This window comes from Buteo buteo, chromosome 10 (assembly GCF_964188355.1).
Source record: "Buteo buteo chromosome 10, bButBut1.hap1.1, whole genome shotgun sequence".
NCBI classification, from domain to species: Eukaryota; Metazoa; Chordata; class Aves; order Accipitriformes; family Accipitridae; genus Buteo; species Buteo buteo.
Window position 1 is genome coordinate 41578611 of NC_134180.1, and position 21858 is coordinate 41600468.

The 21858-nt window shown below is 41.0% G+C and overlaps 2 protein-coding genes across 15 annotated transcripts in view; one reads left to right on the forward strand and one right to left on the reverse strand.

Moving 5' to 3' along the window:
• DOCK7 (dedicator of cytokinesis 7) overlaps positions 1-21858 on the reverse strand; it is a 111223-nt gene that overhangs the window by 45856 nt on the left and 43509 nt on the right. For all 14 annotated transcript variants that reach the window (XR_012651849.1, XR_012651850.1, XM_075037270.1 and 11 more), the window contains exons 15-17: positions 1709-1826; positions 1045-1115; positions 96-234 (exon numbers count right to left, since the gene is read on the reverse strand). Coding sequence is in view for 12 of the 14 variants with exons in the window: in XM_075037270.1 (XP_074893371.1) it covers positions 96-234; positions 1045-1115; positions 1709-1826 (328 nt within the window). In the remaining 2 variants the exon portion in view is untranslated. The remainder of the gene's footprint in view (positions 1-95; positions 235-1044; positions 1116-1708; positions 1827-21858) is intronic.
• On the forward strand, positions 11150-21595 carry ANGPTL3 (angiopoietin like 3). The gene is made up of 7 exons (XM_075037634.1): positions 11150-11764; positions 12780-12890; positions 13739-13856; positions 14616-14729; positions 16267-16362; positions 18240-18512; positions 19876-21595. The coding sequence occupies exons 1-7, from the start codon at positions 11150-11152 to the stop codon at positions 20055-20057; spliced, it is 1509 nt and encodes a 502-aa protein (XP_074893735.1). The 3' UTR covers positions 20058-21595.

Here is a 21858-nt window from a genome sequence, read left to right on the forward strand (position 1 = left end):
GGAGTATGAGTTGACAGTGATGCTAAACAAATTGCAAACAATTGCATTATGAATATATCCTGTGCTAAAAAACATAGAGACTGAAAGACACTCACGGTGTATCCGACTGGAGTCTCCAGAGGAGTGTTTTGTTTTTGTTGGCAACTGACATGGTAGAAAGTAAAAAGCAGGTGGTGGTGATCGGTTAAAGTGGCTGGAAGCTTAATCTTGATTTCCTCATGAAAATCAGGCGATCTGTGCAGAGACCAGACCCTCAACTGAGTCATCGATACTAACAGTGTGGTTTACTATCTTATGCTCAAGACCAAATCCTTTTGAGTTAAATTATCTGGAGGGAAGGCAGTATACAGACTATCCCAAGGGATTAAAGCTTCCCTTTCTGATCACCAAGGACTGGAAAAACTTCCAGTATGCATTTACAGTCCACAAAAAATGAAAGTGGCAGCACCCTCCTCACACAGGCACTCTGAACTGCTCCCCATGAGTAATGAACTCGTCTCAAGGTGGAGACTGCCACAACCCCGAACCTGCAGGACGGGATTCTCACCCCACTATATCTCTCCCCAGAACAGCTACAAAGACAACCAACATGTTAAGGCCAGATTCAACACTCCTTCGAAATTATTTTCAAGACCAAATACTTCCAATTTGTAACTAAAGTCTAAAAGACTCCAGCAAAATAACAAAGCACATGCGAACATGAGTTTATAACATAAATCCTCATGACTACTAACTTGACGCTCGTACTTACGGCATCTGCCATGTAGGGCTACGTGCTCAGGATCGCAGCCCCTGACACAATGCTGATTTGTACCAGAGCAAACAAAGACTCCGGCTCCTAGTCATCGCAAAACTCTTAACGACAGTATCAACTGACACTGCAGTTGTTGTGAGTGCTAACCAAGATAGTCATTGTTAAATAATTAACACTGAGACAAAGTCACTGGTGAGTTACTCCACTTTCACACTGGTAAAATTTCCTTTGGGTGGAATCATACTATCCATATGGGGTCATGTCCTTTCACAAGCTGTCACGTGTTTTACCTGTTGTGATATACTACAGCTGTGTATGCCTCTTTGGAAAATTCAGGACAGCTAGATTTGCCAAAGATGACCTGCAAAAAAGAAAAAAACACAGAAATCCCCCTGTAAAACTGTGTCAAGAATTTGTTCCATAATCCCACAGAGACATTTACAGCTCCATGCACGAGTCTCTGTAGCTGTGTACAGTCACATCTCCTTGTTACGTGCCCCTTCACTTATATGCAATGTTTTACTTAGTCACTGAAGAGTTAGCAATTTTAATAATCCCAGTTACACATGCACACAGACATGGCTGCAGAACTGATGAATGTAACCACCCCTATGCAGATCTTCACCAAGTGCTGATCACTTCTGGCCCTGAACACAAGTATAACTATCACCTTTAATTTTTTTTTGGCATGGAAGCAAAGATGCCATTCCAAACACAAGGGTGTCCACTGCAAACATCTCAGGTTAAAATACTAGCTATTGCATTGCTACTTTGCAAACTCTATACAAATGTACTCTTTGTTCTGAAATACTGTAATTTTATATTCCTCTGAACTTGTTATTTTGAAATGTATTTCAGTGAGGTTTTCTTTAACACAGGGATTTTACAGCTGCAATGTGTGCTCTGCCTTATTGACATGCAGTGTTCACATGGAGCACAAAGTACTTTCCTCACCGGCATAGCATTGCTTGGGTCCTCTCCATACATGAACTGGACTTTTACAGTGATATTCCTGGCAGATCCTTGGCGGTTGGCAAAGTTAAGGCTCTGGGGATAGACATAAAGAAGATTCCTGCAAGAGACAAAGGCATCAAGTGAGCATCTCCGTGTGAGAATGAGAGGGTTCACACCTTCATTAATGGTATTATTTAAACCTCTATGGAAACACTCAGAGAGTTAAAGTGAAGGGTTTGACATTTTCCATTAGCCAGATGGTCTTCTCTTCACCATAAACACACACCCATACAAGCAATTTGATAATGACCCTTTATTTGAGACATTAAAAATCATAATTTTTTTAACTGCCATCATATTTTGAAATAGTTCCTGTTTATAAGGGTACTTGAAAAATACATCTAAAAAATTACCAGTGATTCTACAATCTAAGAAGTTCAAGTGGAAAGAAAACATATGAATAGAAAAGCACTGAGAAGTGTTTATTCTTTCAACAGAGTGACTCATTCCTGTTAAACACCTTCCTTGTTGTGACCTGTCCTTTTTTTGTTTGTTTGTTTCTTTTTTTAAAAATCTCCTTATATCATAATGACTTCAGGTTACACCTCTCCTCTGAAAACAGATTAAACTAAATGGATATCTGTAGCTTCAGCAGATATGCAATCCTTGCAATGACTCAGATGGAATGGCGTCTCCGATTCCACACCTGAATTCCACACTTTGGGAAGGATGGAGATCAATTAAAACTCAAATCTGAGAAGCAAGAACAGGCAGGATCTCTGGAAAACAGCCGGGATGGCTGGACTGATCCAGGAGCATTTAGTTTTGAGGGAACGGCTGGGGCCACAGGTAATGACAACAATCCACAGGTCTCTGAAGAACTGCTGCAAAGACCGAAGTAATAAAGTGATCATCACATCCACAGGGAATATGACAGGACGTAATGAGCTGAAATTGCAGCACGGGAGATTTACGTTGGGTACGAGGGAAAACGTTCTGACTGTAAGGCTAGTTAAGCAGTAGAACAAATTGCCTGGGGAGGGTGTGAAATCTCCATTTTCTGGTAGCTTTTGAGGTGAGGCAGACACCTGTCCAGAAAGGTTTACAGACAATCTCAACCTTCACTGGGGGTGGAGGGGCACATTTTGGAGGCCCCTTCCAGCTCCATTTCTCCAAGTCTATGATTACTTTAAACACAACAGTGATGAGATGCAAAATTCTGCAGTTTTTTCCATCCTCTTAGCCCTGCTGAGTCCCTGCCAACGAAGCGCAAGTTGGATTCACACACAGTTAGCAAAACTGCCCACTACAAGCCCCCACCTGCCCTATCAGCCAGTAATTTATACCTACAGAAAGTCCCTTGCATGTTCTTTTAAAGACAAAAAAGACAACAGCCCCCAAACCATCCCACTCAACAGACTCAATTATTCAAAGGAAATACATCTTATTTTGTCCCCAAACAAGTAGAAGTGCATGAATTATTACACGTCTTTAAAAAGTCAGCCTGGAAATCCCTTATCCATCTCCCACACAGCCCTGCCCACCACACCAGCATCATTCCCCCTTGGACACCCCGGCTCCTACAGCTCCAAGAAGAAGAACCGAGAGGGACGCTCACCACAGTCGACCCAGCAGCCTGACGGTTAGGTGAGAGGTTCGTGTTCCTGCCTTACACCTCCTAGGGATAAAAGACTGGCACGCTGCATTTTGCCCAAATGCCGAAGAAACTAATTCTGTAACAAGCTCTGACTTGTAAGGCAAAAAGAAAAAGAAGTTCCCTTCCCCCTCTGGGAACTATTCAGTGAATCTGAACACAATTTGTAAGTAACTTCCAACTGTTCCTCATCCCAGAGAGACAAGAGACAACAGATGGGCACAGAAAACTGAAGTGAGGAGCACAGCAGGACAACATTTTAAGCATAATAAAGCAGCCGCTACAGAGTGCTGGCAGCAGTAGACTCTTTGATTGTCAGGAGGGCAGTAATTCGGGTGCTCAGTGAAGGCACCTGGTGCCTTTTTAGATGCCGTGGGTATCCAAAACACCTGGGCTAGCAGTGGGTCACTCTCCTGCAGGAGCAGCAGCTGGAAAGGTGGGCTAAAATTGCACTAGATGTCAACATTTTGGCCAACGAATCCCACCCAAGGCCTTGGTTCTGATGGCAACTCCATTTGTTCCCTGATACCCATGGGTATTCCCATCCATACAGACATGGGCTAATGCTGGTCCTAAGGAATTCTCTAAGTGTCTCTGAAGAAAAACGTACCTCCTCCAGGTCAGCACCTATATAGAGCAGTCCGGCTGTATAGCTCCAGGAGCCTATATGGGGCAGCAATATGAAGCCAGGCTCTTTTTCACCTCTCCAGGCAGAGAAATATGCTCAGCTGGCATGTGGGAATTTCTTCCCTTTCAAGTCCTTCATGGTGAATTAAGTTTTTGAATCCCATCCCCATTGGTCGCTTTGGCTAATCAACACTCTCTTACTATTTCAGAGGAGGCCTGTGCCGTTTTTGTGACTCCACTAAATTACTTTGTTCTGGCATGAATGCATTTGCTCCTTGATGTTCTTTTTAAAATGAAAACGGATATGAAAATTTATTCTAAAATGTACATTGCTCATAAAACTTTTATTAAGTATTATTAGTGCTTAAGAGAAGGATTTAATGTATTTGTGAAGCCAGGCTACAAGATCCCTATATTAAGAGCAGTCTTATGCTTGGGACTGATTTATGCTGAATAGTGGAGATGAGCCTAAACCAAGCTTGCAGTTCTCCTACCACCTCCTCTGCTAGGGCTTGGCCTGCTGGGACCAAAGGAGACATTTCACCAGCTAGATGCCGCTCCAGAAAGAGGGTGCTAGAGACCTACAAGCAGACATTACCACCGACATTACATGTCAGGCAGGGCTTTAGCTACATTCGTAACAACCAGCACTGGAGGAAATGTAGAGGTTGTTCCTCCCTCCATTGCCTTCCAAGCCCCTGTCGTGTGAAAGACTGAGAGGGTAACTATTCTGCATTTTGTTAGCAAGAAGCTCATGTTCCTTCGGGGAGTTCGGATGCACAGATCCCACTGTAAGACAAGTGAGAGTTGGATGCTTGCTCCTGTTCAGGCAGCTTCTCCCCGGGGGATTTCATATTACAGGCATCACCCTTTTGGGGAAAACTTAGGTATAAAGAGGGGAAAAAATTCCGCCGCTCGCGCATCAGAGTGTGACCTCAAATGAAAACTCCTATTTTACCTTACCCTACATAGGTAAAAGCTGTAGATCCTCCTGTCTGCCAAAAGCACAGTTACAGGAGCCATGGAAAGAGATGCACAGCTGAAAAACCAATAGCAAAGTCATAAATCTCTTGAAGGAACTGATGCCCCTGGTCTAACAGCCATCCTCGGTGGCTGACTTCTCAGTTTCCCCTCTGTTACCTTCTTTCCTTTGATTCAACACATCTCAAGTTCTCATCTTGTTATTTGTGTGCACAAATACCTGGGCTCAGTAGACTTTGCAAGACACCAGAGGCGTAGCCACTATCCTTGGAAAAAAGGGAAACAAGTCTTCTGTGCAAAGCGATGGTAGAAGCTGCCTCACTGCACGGGTGAGAAGATAGGCATCAAAGTTGCTGGGCTTTTAAAGGCAAAATAAGTGGCATGGCACTGAACATAGTTTTCGGAAATCAAGAGAGGACAGCCCCAGCCCTGTATTACACACAAGCAGTGGGAAGCAAGAGGAGAGAGCAACTTTCTGGTGGGCCAGACATCATGGGGAGGTGTCATATCACAGCAATCAATTCTTTACAGAAGGGATAAAAGGAGGAGAAGGGGTTGACCACAAAAATAACACTGCAATGCCAACAACCATGCTAGGCAGACACTGATTAAACAAAAGGACCACTAGTCCTTATGCTTCCAGGTAACAGCTACTTCTTGATGATACTATCCACAGATTTCTATCAGTAAAAGTTCCAGCCAGAAGCTCTAAACCCAAGGACTTGTGCCTGGAGCTTTTATTAAAATGCTATGCAAAATGTATGCAAAGCTTATACTATTATCTCAAACAGATCTCAAAAGTACTTTTACTTCCATAAAATGAATTGCTAAAGTGCAAAGGCTTCCCAAGCCATGGAAATAATGGCACCAGGCACTCCTCTAAATATTTATATAATGTGATTGCAGCCATTTTGCAAAATCCTTCATAAAGGTATTAAAACATTAAGAGCTGATCCTAACTCTTAGAGGGAATGTCTAACTATTATGAAAATTTCTCTTTTCAGTAAAACCCAGAGACCTTTTTCTTTGCTTTATTCCTACTATAAAAATCATTTAAAGCCCATTTAATCAGGGTGACCCAGGTGCATGAAAGATCTTCAGGATCATGTTTGTTATATACATCTTCTCTTGGCTGGGCTAACAGCTCTCAGAGGCAGGATTCCCCCTTAGGGTTTCTACAGCCCCTGAATCTTATGGTTGAATCATTACCAGAAGGTTTTCTTCCCTCTGCTTTCCTGTGTCCTGCTTTAGTTATGGACTCTGTGACTGTTGTGACATCTTAAGGGTGGTATTTTGTAGTGAGCTTATCACCGCGTCCTGGTTTCAGCTGGGATAGAGTTAATTTTCTTTCTAGTAGTTGGTATAGTGTTAAGTTTTGGGTTCAGTATGAGAAGAATGTTGATAACACACTGATGTTTTCAGTTGTTGCTAAGTCGTGTTTAGGCTACATCAAGGATTTTTCAGCTTCTCATGCCCAGCCAGCAAGAAGGCTGGAGGGGCACAAGAATTTGGGAGGGGACACAGCCAGGACAGCTGACCCAAACTGGCCAAAGGGGTATTCCATACCATGGGATGTCATGCCCAGTATATAAACTGCAGGGAGTGGGGCTGAGGGGGGGATTGCTGCTCAGGAACTAACTGGGCATCGATCAGCGAGTGGTGAGCAATTGCACTGTGCATCGCTTGTTTTGTATATTCCAATCCTATTATTATTATTATTAATCATCATCATCATCATTAGCATTATTATTTCATTGTTGTTATTATTATTGCCATTTTATTATTGTTATTATTATCATTATTAGTTTCTTCCTTTCTGTTCTATTAAACTGTTCTTATCTCAACCCATGAGTTTTACTCCCCCCCCACCCCGATTCTCTCCCCATCCCACTGGGACAGGGTGGGGGAAAGTGAGTGAGCGGCTGTGTGGTGTTTAGTTGCCGGCTGGGATTAAACCATGACGCACTGCCTGACTTTATTGGCACTGGCATTAATATGGAAACGTGCTTAGCAGCTACTTGTGCTTTTTTAATATTTGACATAAGAGCATTTTGACTGCCTTTCCCCCTTGGAAAACAAACCTTTCTGAAGGGTAGTGTCATATCTGAGCAGCGACGCGGCACAAGCAAGCTCCCGTGGTTTGCTGAGTTACCACGCGTCGGCCGAGCCGCGACGACTGCGGCACAGGAACAGGCAGTGTACAGTGACACGCAGGAGCTTCTCAAGCTGTAGGAACCTGGTAAAATGTCTGATCTCCAGTTGCTTGTTCATTGCTATTTCTTGAATAACTTCCTATATTTTTCTGAAGACTAAGCTAAGCATAAAGATTTTTGGGGGTGATGGGGTTAGGAAAAATTCAAAACTATTTAAAACAAAACAGAAAGACTTCTTTAAAGAAATAGCTAAAACAACAGAAAACGATTCATTTGAAATTCTGTAAAACCAAAGCCACTCAAGTACTCTGAAGTGGATTGCAGAAAGTCTATACCTTTTTTTTTTTTTTTTCAACCAGTTCTTCAAGTTTTGCAGCACAAAATCCCTGTGTCAGTTGCTAGAGGCTGGATTTTGTTCCTTATTACAGAGCAGTGTCAGGCCCAGATAAAAACCATACCTAAATTTCATCTACACAAGAGAAACTCCAATGAGCTTCCCTACAGAAAATACAAATCCTTCAAAAGCATACGCTTATCTTACTTTTTTAAACACTGGAAGTGTTTAATAGGGTTATCAGGTGTTATGTATCTCGGTCTACCATTCAAAGCAAAAACTATCAAACCTTTCAGTTAAAGTGTTAAGAACCCTAACAACGTCCCACAAAGGTATAACACAAGCACCGTCCAGATCCTCCACTTGCCTTTTTTTTTTTAAACTCATTTGAACAGCTCTTCATGCATTTCCATTGATATTACCAAATGAGAAAATGCTGCAGGAATGATGACTCAATGCAAACCCTCCAGGATAATCATTGTCCCATGAATAACCCTAATTGTTCTAACACTTTTTCTAACAGATTTTTAGTAGGGTTGAGTAAATACTGATTTGAGGAGTTTCTTCAGAAACTAATCTGAAAAAAACTTGCCAATTTTAATAGGGCATGATAGCCTTCTACTGAGCAGCTTCTCATAGACTAGAATCTCATGGACATCCCTTGTGAAAGCAATCAACTTTGTCAAAGCTAGATCTCTGGAATAAAGCCCTATGCCATGCAGATCAGAGAATTAATAATGATAAACACTCATTATCACAATAAAATTAAGAATTAATATAATGATTAGCATTTGAGCCCTACTTATAGACTTTTACATGTGGAGTTAAAATAAAGTGCCAATAAAAAGGCAGAAGCAAAAAGATTAAACCATGTTTCATTTTAGTAAAAGTCCCTGTTCAATTCTGTGTCTGTAGACTGAGCTTCCCAACTGCATGACTAGAATATTTTTACTTTGCTCCACCTGACGACACACCTACCCAGCCCAACGGCAATACCCCTGAGAAGCCCCTGATTTAGGAATACAGCAGACTCCCCACTGGCCAAAGCCAATGTAATATTTATCCATTGAATAAGCAGCACCAACCGTAATAAACCTGAATCTAAACTCCCAGCACAGAGTGACACATATAAGTACGTGTATAACTTTCAACCTGTAAGAAGCTCCAGTGCAGTCACTGGTGGTTTTGCGTTGTGGACTGCTGTATCTCTGAGCATCAGAAAAAAACCAAAGGCACAGTCTTAACTCCCTCTCATTTCTCTGCACAAAACCACCTTGCTCCCACTGCTCACCTAGAGAGTGGCATGAGCTCTGTGACACAGCAAGAAGTCTTAGCCCTTTGCTCACCTCTTGGCTGCTTGTTTACATCCTGAATGTGCTCAACCAGTCAGTCACCAACGACTGACTCGTGGTATTTTAGAAATGAAGGGGCCATCGTGTCTTCATCAATGCACCACATATTTAGTACAAAATAAATGATCAGCAAGTGAATGGAGGTACAGGAGCAATAATGAACAGCCCATAACCAAATTCCTCACTTGCCTATAGCCTTCCAGGCTCAAATGAGTAATTAAGCAAATAACTAACTCTTTCTCCACCACGTGTTACATCTGCCAACAGTGAGCAGATACAGCTCAGTCTCAGCTGGCCAGGCTCAGCTAACTGTGGCTTTACAAGACTCGTCAACAGAGAACCAGACAGGCATTTAGTTGGTAAAAGCCATTCTTTCAGCATCTTACGCGTGCACATTTCTGACCTGATTTAATGCAAGCTGCAGAGAATTGAACAGAACTAGGTGAGCATTGTGGTATCTGCACGGACCTGCACATATTTCAGGCCTCCTCGTAGCTCTGCAGTCTGTCCTGAAAGGCAAAAGGACTGTCCAGCTAAAGTAGCTGACAAGCTGCTTAACAACAAGCTGCAATTCAAATGAAGCAAAGGCTGCTCCGATCCTTGGCAGCACTACACGCCAGGACGCAGAGCTGTCCTTGCCCTCCTGTTCCCCGACTCTTTACACAGCGCAGCCAGAGCTGAGATCTCAGGCCAGAATCCTCAAAACTCTCAGTGTTCAGGGATTTTTAAATCATTACTCCGCTGCTTTGCTCAAGGGTTTTAAAATTATGCTTGAGAGACAATTCCTGATTGGTCACAAGCTTTACAATGCTGTGAATTCACAAACAAACATCTGAAATAGAGCACAAAAAAGAAAACCTTACTTAACCCTTTGCCTTCACAGGTTTGTTCCCTACAAGACAATTCTCGGTGCTTGGTCTCAGCAGTGTACGAGGATGAGGACATTCAAGACCCTCCGCTGCAGTGGGACACCTTGCAAGATGAGAAATTACTGGGTTGTTTTTTCACGGGACAGAACTGCACCTTTGGGTTGTGAAAATGCAGTGTTGCTTCCTGGTGTAGAAAAGTGATTATTATTTGTATTTAAGGATAATTCCTACATCTGCTTCCACTCTATGCCAGCAGATTCTCTTTGAATGAATCCCCATTCTTCCCAGTGCTGGACCTGATGATCTACATGCTCCTGCTGTTTTTCTATACTTTGTGTAGATACTCCAGTAAGTCTGATCCAAATTGTACTGGTACAAAATATTCTCCACCAATTAACTGGAGATTTAAAATACTTTCGCATTATTTAATTATGGGCAGGGAGGCTACCTACATATTATCAACCCTTCATCACACAGGAAGTTCAACGTATAACAACTTCATTTCTAAAATAATTTTTCTGTTGATGTTTCATATCATATGTGCATATGTACATGAACAACAACAAGAAGTCCAGGGGAAGAATTACTAAACATACAAGAATCTAGCAAAAACCTGAAAACTCTCCAAAGTACAGACTATATTACGCATGGATTGATTTTGTTTTCTTGGATTGCTCTGAGTGATTCCAGAAAGAAAAATACCTTTCATTCATACTACAATACCACTCGAAAAACATACATGCTTGCATGCAGAGACCCACTGCAGAACAGGACATTTATTTCAGAGTACTTGTAGACTTGCTTTATGTAGTGTGAATCTTAAACAGCAAGAAGAATGGTAAGGTGAGAAATGTAAGCGAGGTATTATTTATCTCACCCACCTCTGGAAAGCAGCTCTTAAAAAGTAAGTTTTATATGGTGTAAATTACTGCACAAACCTTAACATAGTAGAATCACATCCAGGCAATCTCTGGACCTAATTCCCTCTTTCTCACTTAATCTGAACTAGATGACAAGTAAATCCACTGCAGCACAATGAGTTACATCAGAAAATGGTACAAGATGAGAATCAAGTTGTGTGAATCATCTGGGAATATTTTGCCCTTCCATAGCTTACCAAGGAGCTGCACAACCTGAAATACAGCGTCCAGTGCTCTTAAGTATGGTAAACCCTTTTACCCTCCTGAGGCAATAAAAGGAATCATACAACACAAACAAGAAGTAATTTAGGCCCTTATCAAGATTTTGACCCAAAATTAATCTATTAAAAAGCATTGTGTGAAAAACACTATGTCATCAATAACATTTTATAACAGAAGGCCTGGCAGATGGAAAAGTTCAGAACCAGTTTAATCAGCAACATGCCCGTCTCTCAGTTTTATCTTCCCAGATATCAACCTGCATTCAAGAGGGGTTACATTCGTTCAAATACACAGTTTAATGATCAACTTGTCAGTCTGCCTCTTCTAAAATGAAGAGGAGTATAAATAGATCAAATTCTTCAATCCAGAACAGCCACACAGCAAAAACTGTTAGTAGGAAAAGTCTCTGCATCCTGAACCACCAAACAGTATCAGGAGCAGAAAACATGAAAATCATTCTAGCCTTTCTATTCATTGCCCCACTTGCTCTTTCAGCTAGAGCTGAGAAGGATTATTCCTCCTCTGATTCTGCTGCACCTCCTGAGACGAAATCAAGATTTGCCATGTTAGATGATGTACGAATCTTAGCCAATGGACTCCTCCAGCTTGGGCACGGTCTTAAAGACTTTGTCCATAAGACGAAGGGGCAGATGAATGACATCTTTCAGAAACTTTACATTTTTGATAGGTCCTTTTATGAGCTCTCACTGCAAACCAATGAAATCAAAGAAGAAGAAGAACAGCTCAGACAAACTACAGCCAGACTGCAAATCAACAATGAAGAGATAAAGAATCTCTCACAGGAGATGAATTCGAAGATTGAAGACCTCATACAAAACAAAATCCAGCTGCAAGAGAAAGTATGGGGACTGGAAGACAAAGTCACTAAACTGGCCATTATTCAGCCTTCAATGCAAGAGACAAAAGAAATTTCTTCACTCAAAGTAAGTACGCTTGTGAAAGCCCCTGACACACAAAGCCAAAGTAAATTGTAATGCTATTATTGGTAGTTATGCAAGAGAAGGTCACGTTTTCCCTTCCTCTTCACTGTAGCACTACTGTGTATTTTGAGAAATAAATCACTGCGATAATCTTAAAAGAATCAGTGTCTTAATCTGACACATTTTTTATTCTGCAGTAAAATTTCCCAGTGAAATCAGTGAGAAAATTGAGAAGTTATAAGGCTCTGTATCTTTCTCAGTATTTTTCTGCAAATAGGTTTTAAGAAATTCTGTAAAATTTTTTGCAACCAGGAAAATGATGTGATTACCAAGCCCATAGGTTTGTACGTTATCATCTCATTACAAATCAATGCACTAGGAACTGCCTGCTCCTGTATAAAAACAGTAAACCTTTAAAGAGGAACATCTATAGTACCTATATGACCTCCAGGACCAAAGAACCTTGCAAGCGTTAATAGACTTAATGTCAATACATGAAAGTATTTAGGTGGGTATAAGGTTTCCTATGGAAAAGGAAGTATTAACTGTATTTTGCAGAAGCATAAAAGGGCTAAGCAACTTGTGTGAGAAAATACTGGATGTTAGTGTCAAAGCAGAAAGGGGAATCCAGATCTTCTAAACACCAAGCTAATAACCTAGATGCTGGGAACTGTTCCCTTTTTTATCAGTTGCATACATCTAGTTTGAATCAAGGGCCAACTTCACAGAATGTAATTGTTCTGGACATGAAAATGGAAGGAAAATAGCAACAACAACAAAGGTCTACAAAGCTGCTAGTAGTTTGTCTCAAAAAAAAATAGAGGGTGTTCACTTCTGAGGCAAAGAAATTCACCCCGTCACAGGCAAAGCAGGCAATCCTTTGGAAAAGGAAAGGCAACATTAAATGGTTTGTGCCTCTCACAACTGGCCCCATGACAAGAGTTATGGAGGCAGCGCCGCTGTGAAGGTCTGCTGCTGCTTCTAACCACAACCCTCCTCCCTCCTTTCCTGTCCTCAGGCTTTCGTGGAGCAGCAGGACAACCACATCAAGCAACTTCTCAAAATCGTAGAGGACCAGCATGTGCAACTCAACAGACAGCACAATCAAATAATGGAGCTGGAGGACAAGGTACAGGAACCATCTCTATTTCTCTTCAGAATTTGTCATCCCTCTGAACACTGAAGGAGTCAATGGCCCAACCATTCGTTCGGGTCAGCCATTCCTCCTGTTCACAGTTTGAGGAAGTAGAGGAAGTAGAAACAATTTTAACTGCAAACAGGTACCTTTTTGGGTGAGAGACTGCTGAGCTGCCAGGCAGGGGGCTATGGCCAGGGCACACAATGACCAAGAATACAGCTTTGAAATACTGCCTATCAACACCAGGTTGCTGTATTTTCTGACTACTAATTTTCTTTTTTTTCTCTTATTATCTATCATATTATTGTTCTTCCATTGGTCTTCTAAGTATCATTACTTTCTACCTCTTTCTTCTTTTCCAATATTCACTCCCATAGGAAACCATGTTCTGCAGTTCAGTGTGCGTCACCGTAACACTGGGTATAACTGACATGCTCATATTTAATTTATTCCTAAGAGGAGACTATAAAAGGAAAATGCATTTCAGCCTAAAGAACTGTGGGTTCTGTGCTCTTTAGATGGTGGTATTATTTGTCTAAGTGATGTCACCTGAGGAAATAAGTTAAATCTGTTTGCCCATTAAGGTGCACCTCATGAGAATGAGTCATTTACTCGCCTCATGAATCCTACCTTGTTTGAGCAATGGCACAGCTGACATTCATGCAACTGAAATCCACCAGTGTGGTTCTAAAGTTATTTTTATGTTGTAAATTGGGTATTCTAAAGGATTACATTCACAAGAAAAATTATCCTCTGCGTGACATTGTTCGGCTTGATACATGAATCTCATCATTTCAGAGCCTTGGGAAATTAACAGTCTGTAATTACGCTTCTTTCAGCTAAACCACATGGAGCTCCAGGAACTCGCAGAGAACTCCTTCACGGGGGAGCAAACAGAACCAGAGCCCATCCCCTTTGTTGTGCGCAACACCACAGCTGTAACATACAAATCTGATGGTGAGACCTTCTCTCTTAGACATGACTACACAATACATTGCATTCGCAGTACTCTCTGTGAAAGTTGGTTTTTAATAGCCAAAGCAAAAGACTTATGTTATATACAGTGCTGTGGAAAGGAGCTAGATTTCCTGCTTTGGAAAAAATGTCATCATCTACGTAGCCCCACTGTATGTGTACTTGTCTCTGGGGTGACGTACAGGAACAACGTCCAATAACGCAGTAACCCTGTGCTCCATCTTCACCCTCCATTCACCTCTTGTAAACACGTGCTGTGACCATCCTTTTACTGACACTTCTGGCAGTGCCAATGACTGTCTTGGAGAGTATGAACAGAGAAATAATTTACTTCACACTGGCTAATTACAAGACTTGGAAGAGCTTGCTTTAAAGTTGAAAGGTGTTTTCGAACTGCAGCAATGGGAATGGTATTTATCGGGAACTTTACAAGGGGTACAAAAGTCCATTTGACAGAGTCTAGTCTTAGGCCTTGCAAACTTTCCAAAATTATCTAAACTGAAACCTTGCCTAACTTAAAAAATATAGGCAGTCCAACCTACGTACAACTTGGCAGCTGTACTACCAAGCCCAAAGCAGTTTGTCCATTTCATGACACTTACCGCAAAATAAAATTACCAAAAAGATTGTTCTAGTTTTTGCTTTGGCTCTATTCCATATAAAAATTCAAGTTACAAAGCTGGATTAAAACTTACCACATCCAAACCAGGATTTGTAATTGTCTCCTGTTTGCTTTCCTAGGTGCCGCTCCTGACTGCACTGCTCTTTATAACAGTGGCATGCAGTCCAATGGTGTTTACACTATTAAGCCCAACGGCTCAGAAGCTTTCGATGTCTACTGTGAAATGAAATTTGGTAAGACAGCTATGCTAGCAACAGTCTAATTTTCATATAAGTAATTTCTTATAAGCCAAAAAACTGTGTCTCATCCCAAAGTACACAAAAACTTACCATGATTTATATATCCTCTTGACTTCTCTAACTGGCCTGTCTGTGTTCTGAACTCAGGTTTCCCATATCTTGAAGCCTCCTTAACACTGTTTTCATTCTTTACTCACCTCTTGAAAGGACTTTCAATCATGTGACATAAATTAAGTATATTCAAAAAACCAAGCCCCTTTAGCTATAGATAACAAAAATGGCAATTACAAACGCCATTATATTGCAACCGTGAATAGCTTTTCCAAATAAAAGCAAACAGTAAATAGTAAATACCTTAGTAAAATTTTGTTTCATTAACAAGGGTTATTGCTTGAGACTTAGATATACCAAACTAACCCAAAGAGCCGAGTCCTGGAGGCAGGATTCCTGTATCATGTTTGGGTGAGTCAGTAGCTATGTAACATATAGGTCCAGAATTGTCATGGACCGGAATGCACAGCACCTACCCAAGCTCTCTCTTTGTAAGAAACCCATTTGTCTATTCCTTTTGCCACCCCCCAAAGATCACACATCGTTTGGCCAGTTCACTGCTCCGCGTTTTTTTCACCCTGCAACGCAGCATCCTGCAGTGCTGCTCTGTGCGTGTCCCATCCAGCGTCCCTTTGCCACGGTTACCCGGAGAGCCTGGGAACACGCTGGTGCAAACGTGGCAGGCTCATGACATTTGTTTGGATGTGTAAACAGAACGGCACGGGGTTGCCCTGTGCAAAAAGCTCTTTTGCTTACATTTGTTGAAACTGGTAAAATGAGGGTGTCATGACCTGGTCAGGAGAAAAACCCCACTGCAGCCCTAGCGTGGACATGGCCTCCAACTCTCCATACCTTCTGTGGAGTTGCGCTCCCCATAGTCAAGCGCTATCAGTAGAGGCAGTCTGATCATCTGATCAAATGTCTGGAACATTTCATATCTCTTTTTTATCATTTTCTCTACATTTGTGTTTCTCAGCCCTCATAAACAAATGAAACCCAGTTAAGGCAGCTTAACAAACTAAGTCCAGTGAGCTGCATCACCCCAAGTGTGGCAGAGGACACTCGAACGGCCCTGCGCTCTGTTCAGCTGTGCTCACTTGCATTTCTTTCATGAAGATTGAGACTAATTCATTCTACCTCAAAACCGGAGCACCCAAGAGCACACTCGTGGACAGTTAATAAGGCCAAGGCCAAGAAGAGTCAAGCATCTGCTCTCTGTACAGCCGAGAGGCTTTATGGCTCAGTACACGTGCACTCCGGTCTGTTGCAAAATGAAGAGTAAGTGGGATTCATACAGAGCCACCTTCAACACAAAACCATTTTCTTCTTCACTGTGGTAGAGAGCGAGCTCGCGTAAGGGCAGCCACAGCAGTGCAGTCTGTAGGTCAGCAGCTGATGGTCTCTGTTACTTTCCATCATCTCTCTAGTGCTTTAAACACTTAAGCCAGGCTTGTGACTTATCTCCCTTTCACGTTCACAGGCAGTTCCTGGACTGTAATCCAGAACAGAGAGGATGGATCACTAGATTTCAACCAAACCTGGGATGCCTATACAAATGGTTTTGGTGACCTCAATGGTAAAAATGCCTTTTTTTGTGTCTTTTCTTTGTATCAGTTGATTTGAGAAGCTGAATCTTCTTACTGAAAGGTGTTCACATGAGAGCAGACAAAACCTGCAATCAAATCTGAACAAATCTAACCTAATAAGTAGAACACCAGAAAGCGCTTACCAGAAAACGTAACTCAGTAAAATTCTCAGTGACACACCTTCAAATGTGTGTTTAGAAACTTTTGCTGAATCAAGGCCAGAATACTATAAATGCTATTTTAATTATTGAGATTTTACTATTTATAAAAGCACCTCCCAAGCCTTTAAAATATACACTAATGCAAAACCTCACCAAGCTGCTGTCACTACCTTCTCTCACACTTTCTGCAATCCTGTTTCCCTTAAAACTGCCACAGCAATTTTTCCAACCTCAAGAGAGCCCGAAGCTGTGTGTGCTCCCCTGCACAAACACCTCCGACTTCTCCGCGCAGTGGCCAATCCCCTCCATGGCTCGATAGGGTGAGGAAACACCCATGTTCCCCTGTTAATCATCAACTCCAAAGAATTTGTAGCACCAAGTGCTGCCCAACAGCCTCCGCATCCAGGAGATTTTCCCTATTTTTCTTGTACAATGAGATGAGTCTACTTTTGTTTAGAAAATATTTTGACTTTCTAGGCACAGCACAGATCAAAACCTCACCAATGTGGGCAGCAATATTGACTTACTTCCACCTCATTTACAATAAAGAGCTGCTATATCTCAACCTCTCCCACATTTTGGGACAGTAGGTCACAGCTGAGGTAGACTTTTACCTGTATAGTTTGTCTGATACTGAATGCTACAGTTGCCCCTTGACTGGTCTCCAATTCCCATATATTACACCAACACTAAGCCACAACTTTCCAGTGTCGGAAAGATTTTGCAGAGGATCGCATCACTCTCAGCCATGTCCTACTCAGTTCTGTGCTGCATATTCTAAGGTAGTAAAACATAACAGGCTACTGCTGCTTACCTGTAAATTGTGGGAGTATTTTACTCAATCATCTTGTCTTCTGTTGCTTTAAATGCCACCTGCATGTACGGCACTCACGTTCAGCTGCACTATTTCTACATGTGGCAATTACCTATTGTGCACTGATACCAGCGGCACTGATAATAAGCTACTTAATGAATATAATTTATGAAACTAAACTAATTATCAAGAATTCTAGCAAAAGAAAAATGCTCAAGTTAAATTCACTTTGTACACAAGGGTATCGAAACCTCAGTTTAGTTCTGCAGCTCTTTCCTTAAAAAATACAACAATTGCAATTAGGTTTTATGTATGTCATTTGCTTCATTTGTCACACAGTTCCAATTATGCATGCTTTAAATGTCTTGAGCTCCCTCTCAGAGTTTCACAAGAAGTGGGAAAGTTAAGAGAGAAGCTCCAGTTCATTTATATCTCTTGTTTTTATTGATCACTGGTGTGCAATTAAGAAGAGGTAAACAAAAAGAATGTAGCAGGAGACCTCTGAAAAGATCAACAGTCCCCAAGACTCATATTATTGATTTAATTAAAGCAATGAATAAATCCTTTTAAATACTATATTTTCACACATACTACCCACAGGTTATCTGTAAAAACAAATTCAATAGCAGCGTGAGTGATACGGGGTTTTAGGGAAAGTTTATCACATAACCCCTTCCCCACTAACTCTCTGCCTGGTGACTTCTGTCCCCTAATCCTCACCTCTGACATCTCTTGATTCTGACATTGCGCAGCTTATTTGAACACATATTTTCAAATACTGCTATTTTAAAGGTGAATGAGCTATCTGAGGTATGGGTTAGAGATCTGAAAAACATGGTGTGTTCATGCCTAGTTCCATATTAACAGAATCTATTTACTACAACTTTTGCAGAGGAATTCTGGCTAGGCCTGAACAAGACCTATTCCATTACTAAACAAGGGGACTACATCCTTCGGATTGAGCTGCAGGACTGGAAAGATAATAAACGTTACATCGAGTATGCATTCAGCTTGGGAGGCCCCGAAACAGACTACACTCTCCAGCTTTCACGGATCTCTGGGAGCATCCCCAATGCCCTGCCAGAGCAGACAGAACTGAGGTTCTCAACTGCGGACCATGACATGGACGTAATAAATGACTTCAGCTGTCCAGAAAACTACCTAGGTATCAGTATGCTGGGTATATTGCCATGGAAGTATTTTTGTTACATGAAGGATGGTAATATGCTTTAGTGGGGAGTTATTGATATTAGCCTGGCTTTAGATACAGAAAAAAGCGGGTAGTAGCATCTTTCCACTTGCAGGAAAGGACAGAAGATGTTTTTCGTTGGCAGATAGCAGGGTCCTACAACAAGGCATCCCCTTTCTATTTCATAGAGAGGTAAAACTAAAGCATAGTGAGGCTGTGCAAATGACCAACACCAGAAACAGAACTAGCAGCACAGGTTGAAACGAAACTCCAAGATGAGATTCTGAGCTATGAAGTAAAGGGCAGTTCTTCCTCTGATGCCTGGTCTGGTGTGGCAGCCCTAGGTTGGATTGTTTAATCCCTCCTTGCCAAAAAAAAAAAAAACAGAAGACAAACCGACTCAACTCCATTTTGACTACAAACCAAAAGTTAAGAGTGATGCTGAGTTTCCATTACTGCAGATTTTGGCATTTTGTCAAGTATACGTGACATAATCACTTTCAAAAGAGCAAGAGAGATACAAGGCTGAAGACATTTCTCCTTAAAGATAATTTGGTTAAAGGATTCCTAATTGTTTGATTTTCTGAAGCTTTTATGTTTGGCCAGTTTATAGCAAAAAGCAAACAATTGAAAAAAGCAATTAATGATTGAAACACAGGATACAGAATTGCCCTCCAGACACCTGCTCCATGCAACGTTTTGTACGTCACTCTAGGCTTGAAAATTGTTGATGTCTGAAACAATGCCGAGAGTGTTACTCAGCTCTAGTGACCATAAAGCAGATGGCCAATGACTTCCAAAGTGCTAAACTTTCATTTTTAGCACAGAGACACTGCCAGTCCTTTGCAAGCAGAACTAGGCTTACAACTTAAGCTTGTAGCTAAGGACACCAGCCAATAAAAAAGAGAATTTGTCTACTAAAGGCTCTTCAGCCTCCTGTAGATGCAGAGATTTAACAACTTGTACCTGAGAAAAAAATCAGCAAATCAGAAAGTCAGTTGTAGAGGGTCATGGGAAACATGAAAGTGTGGAGGTAACTTTGTAGGTGTCCCAATGCCATGGCATCATTTGTGTGTGCAGTTTTCCTATGCACCGCTACTTTTATGTGAAGCTGACAATAATGGGGAGCACAGTATCTTTGTATTGGCCCTCAACTTGCAAGTGTAAGTGGGTATACATACAAGCACCATTTCATCTGGGTATACTGGGTAATTGCCACTTTTACTGGAACTGGTCTAAAGAAGATTTATGCTGCAAACAGGAGCTGTCTACTTGGAAACTGAGCACAATATGTTAGGGTACAACTGACAGTAACTGACATTACAATATTTTTCCTTAGGAGGCTGGTGGCACAGCGAATGTGAGGAAACAAATCTTAACGGGAAATATGTTGCACCAAGGTCAAGAGGAAGACTAGACAGAAGAAAAGGCTTATACTGGAAGCCTAAGAAAGGAAGATACTACTTGCTCAAGTCAACCAAAATAATGATACACCCAACAGATTTAAAAAGTTTTGACTGAATGCTCAACCTGATGCATTTTAATTCAGAACATATACACTGAACATTACTATATCAAAGAAGTTTGTGTTATGTTTAGTAACAGATGCATGTCTATATCCATACACGGTATGGTGTATTCTCCAATACATAAACCCGAGGCATTTGCGATGGTCTTACAGTATGTTTGGTGAGTACCTCATTCCCTCTAGCCCCAATGTCAATGTGCTGTAACTTTCAGGGAGCTTTTACCTCCCCAGGATGAAACTCTAATGCCTAAGAATCAACTGCTTATTCATGCATTAGATAATACTGCTTGAGGGAATGGGTTTTCAGGCTCTTGCATTTGTTTCTGGGTTGTGTAGTAGGGAACACAAAAAGCATTTCAGTAAACAAAGGACTGGCAAAATGCTACGGAAGACATTTAGGTATTACTCTATAGGAAAAAAAAGCAATTTTGTTTTGTAAAGTAGCTAATTTGATGTTTGTTTCATGTTATTATTGTGGAATGTTTCTATGAGCAAATGAAAGATGGGTAATTCCCCATTTTAGGGTTCTGTGTATTTCCAGACAAATTTTCAGCAGTGTAGCTCAGGCCAATCTTCGCTGAAGCACTGTACTCACACAGCTATAGATGTGTACACACACATCAAGTAAGCCATGGCACAGGCCTAATCTTTTAGATGCCACACTTTGAAAAATAACTTAAGAATTATGCTTTCTTACTGAAAGCTAAGAGCTAAGCTTCAAAGTTTACTGAAATGAATAAGAGATTTTTTTCTTCTCGTTTGAAATGGAATCAGAGCCATCCCTTTGCAACCTTTCAGTACACTTAACTAAGAAACTAAATGAAAGACCAAGTGAGCACATAACAAACCACCTTTCAAATAGAGAACAGCTGCCTGTGGGGCAACTCCAACAGAGTCAATGGTACCAACCAACAAACCCTGTAGGCACAAGCTACGTGACAGTGTTGGTCCTGCTCCTGAGAACACACTCACATTTGTTTAACTTCAGCTGCAGAATACTCTAAGGCAGAAGGACTATTGACATGCTTGTGGATGGCTGGCTGTGGAAGTGTTGACTGACAGAGGCCCTGATTCTGCAGTTACATTGAGTCATATTGACTTGTATGTCTTACGTAATCCTTGTACAGTATGGATTTTTTATCTCAATATTTGCAACCATACAGAAAATGGTTTTAAATTGTAATTTCTCAGAGTGAACAGAATGTGCTAATTACAGAAAAACTGCAAAATTACTTTTACTTCTCATGGATTTATTAAGAAGAAGAGATCACACAGTGCAGCTTATTTGTACTGGTGTATTGTAATGTTTAATTACCTGTCCAACCTCAATAAATAAATGATTAAATAAATAAATAAATAAATTTAACTTTTGAAGACATGAGATATGGAACTTGACCAAACTCTTTCTTGTAAGCTTTGGTTTATAAAAACCTGGTTTGTATTTATCTAACTTTTACAAGAAGTAACAGATTCCGTGAGTAAATTGGTGAAATTAGCTGAAGACAGCAATTCCATTCAGATGTGTAATGTCTTCAATGATACTCTGAAAAAGCTTTAAATGAATAGTGGTATGTAATGAAAAGAAATCTGCTCCCTGCCTAGGCTTAGTTACAGAAATGTTACTGTCTTCCAAGATACTTTAGAAAAATTTCTTATCTTCCAGATCTTCTGAAGATTTTTTTCCAAGCATTGTAAACAAAGAAATTGCTTTTAAATCAAAATGGAAATAGGAACAAAGGGATTACACTTTTTCTTCATTTTTATCCTCCACTTCAAAAAAAAAAAAGTCACTGA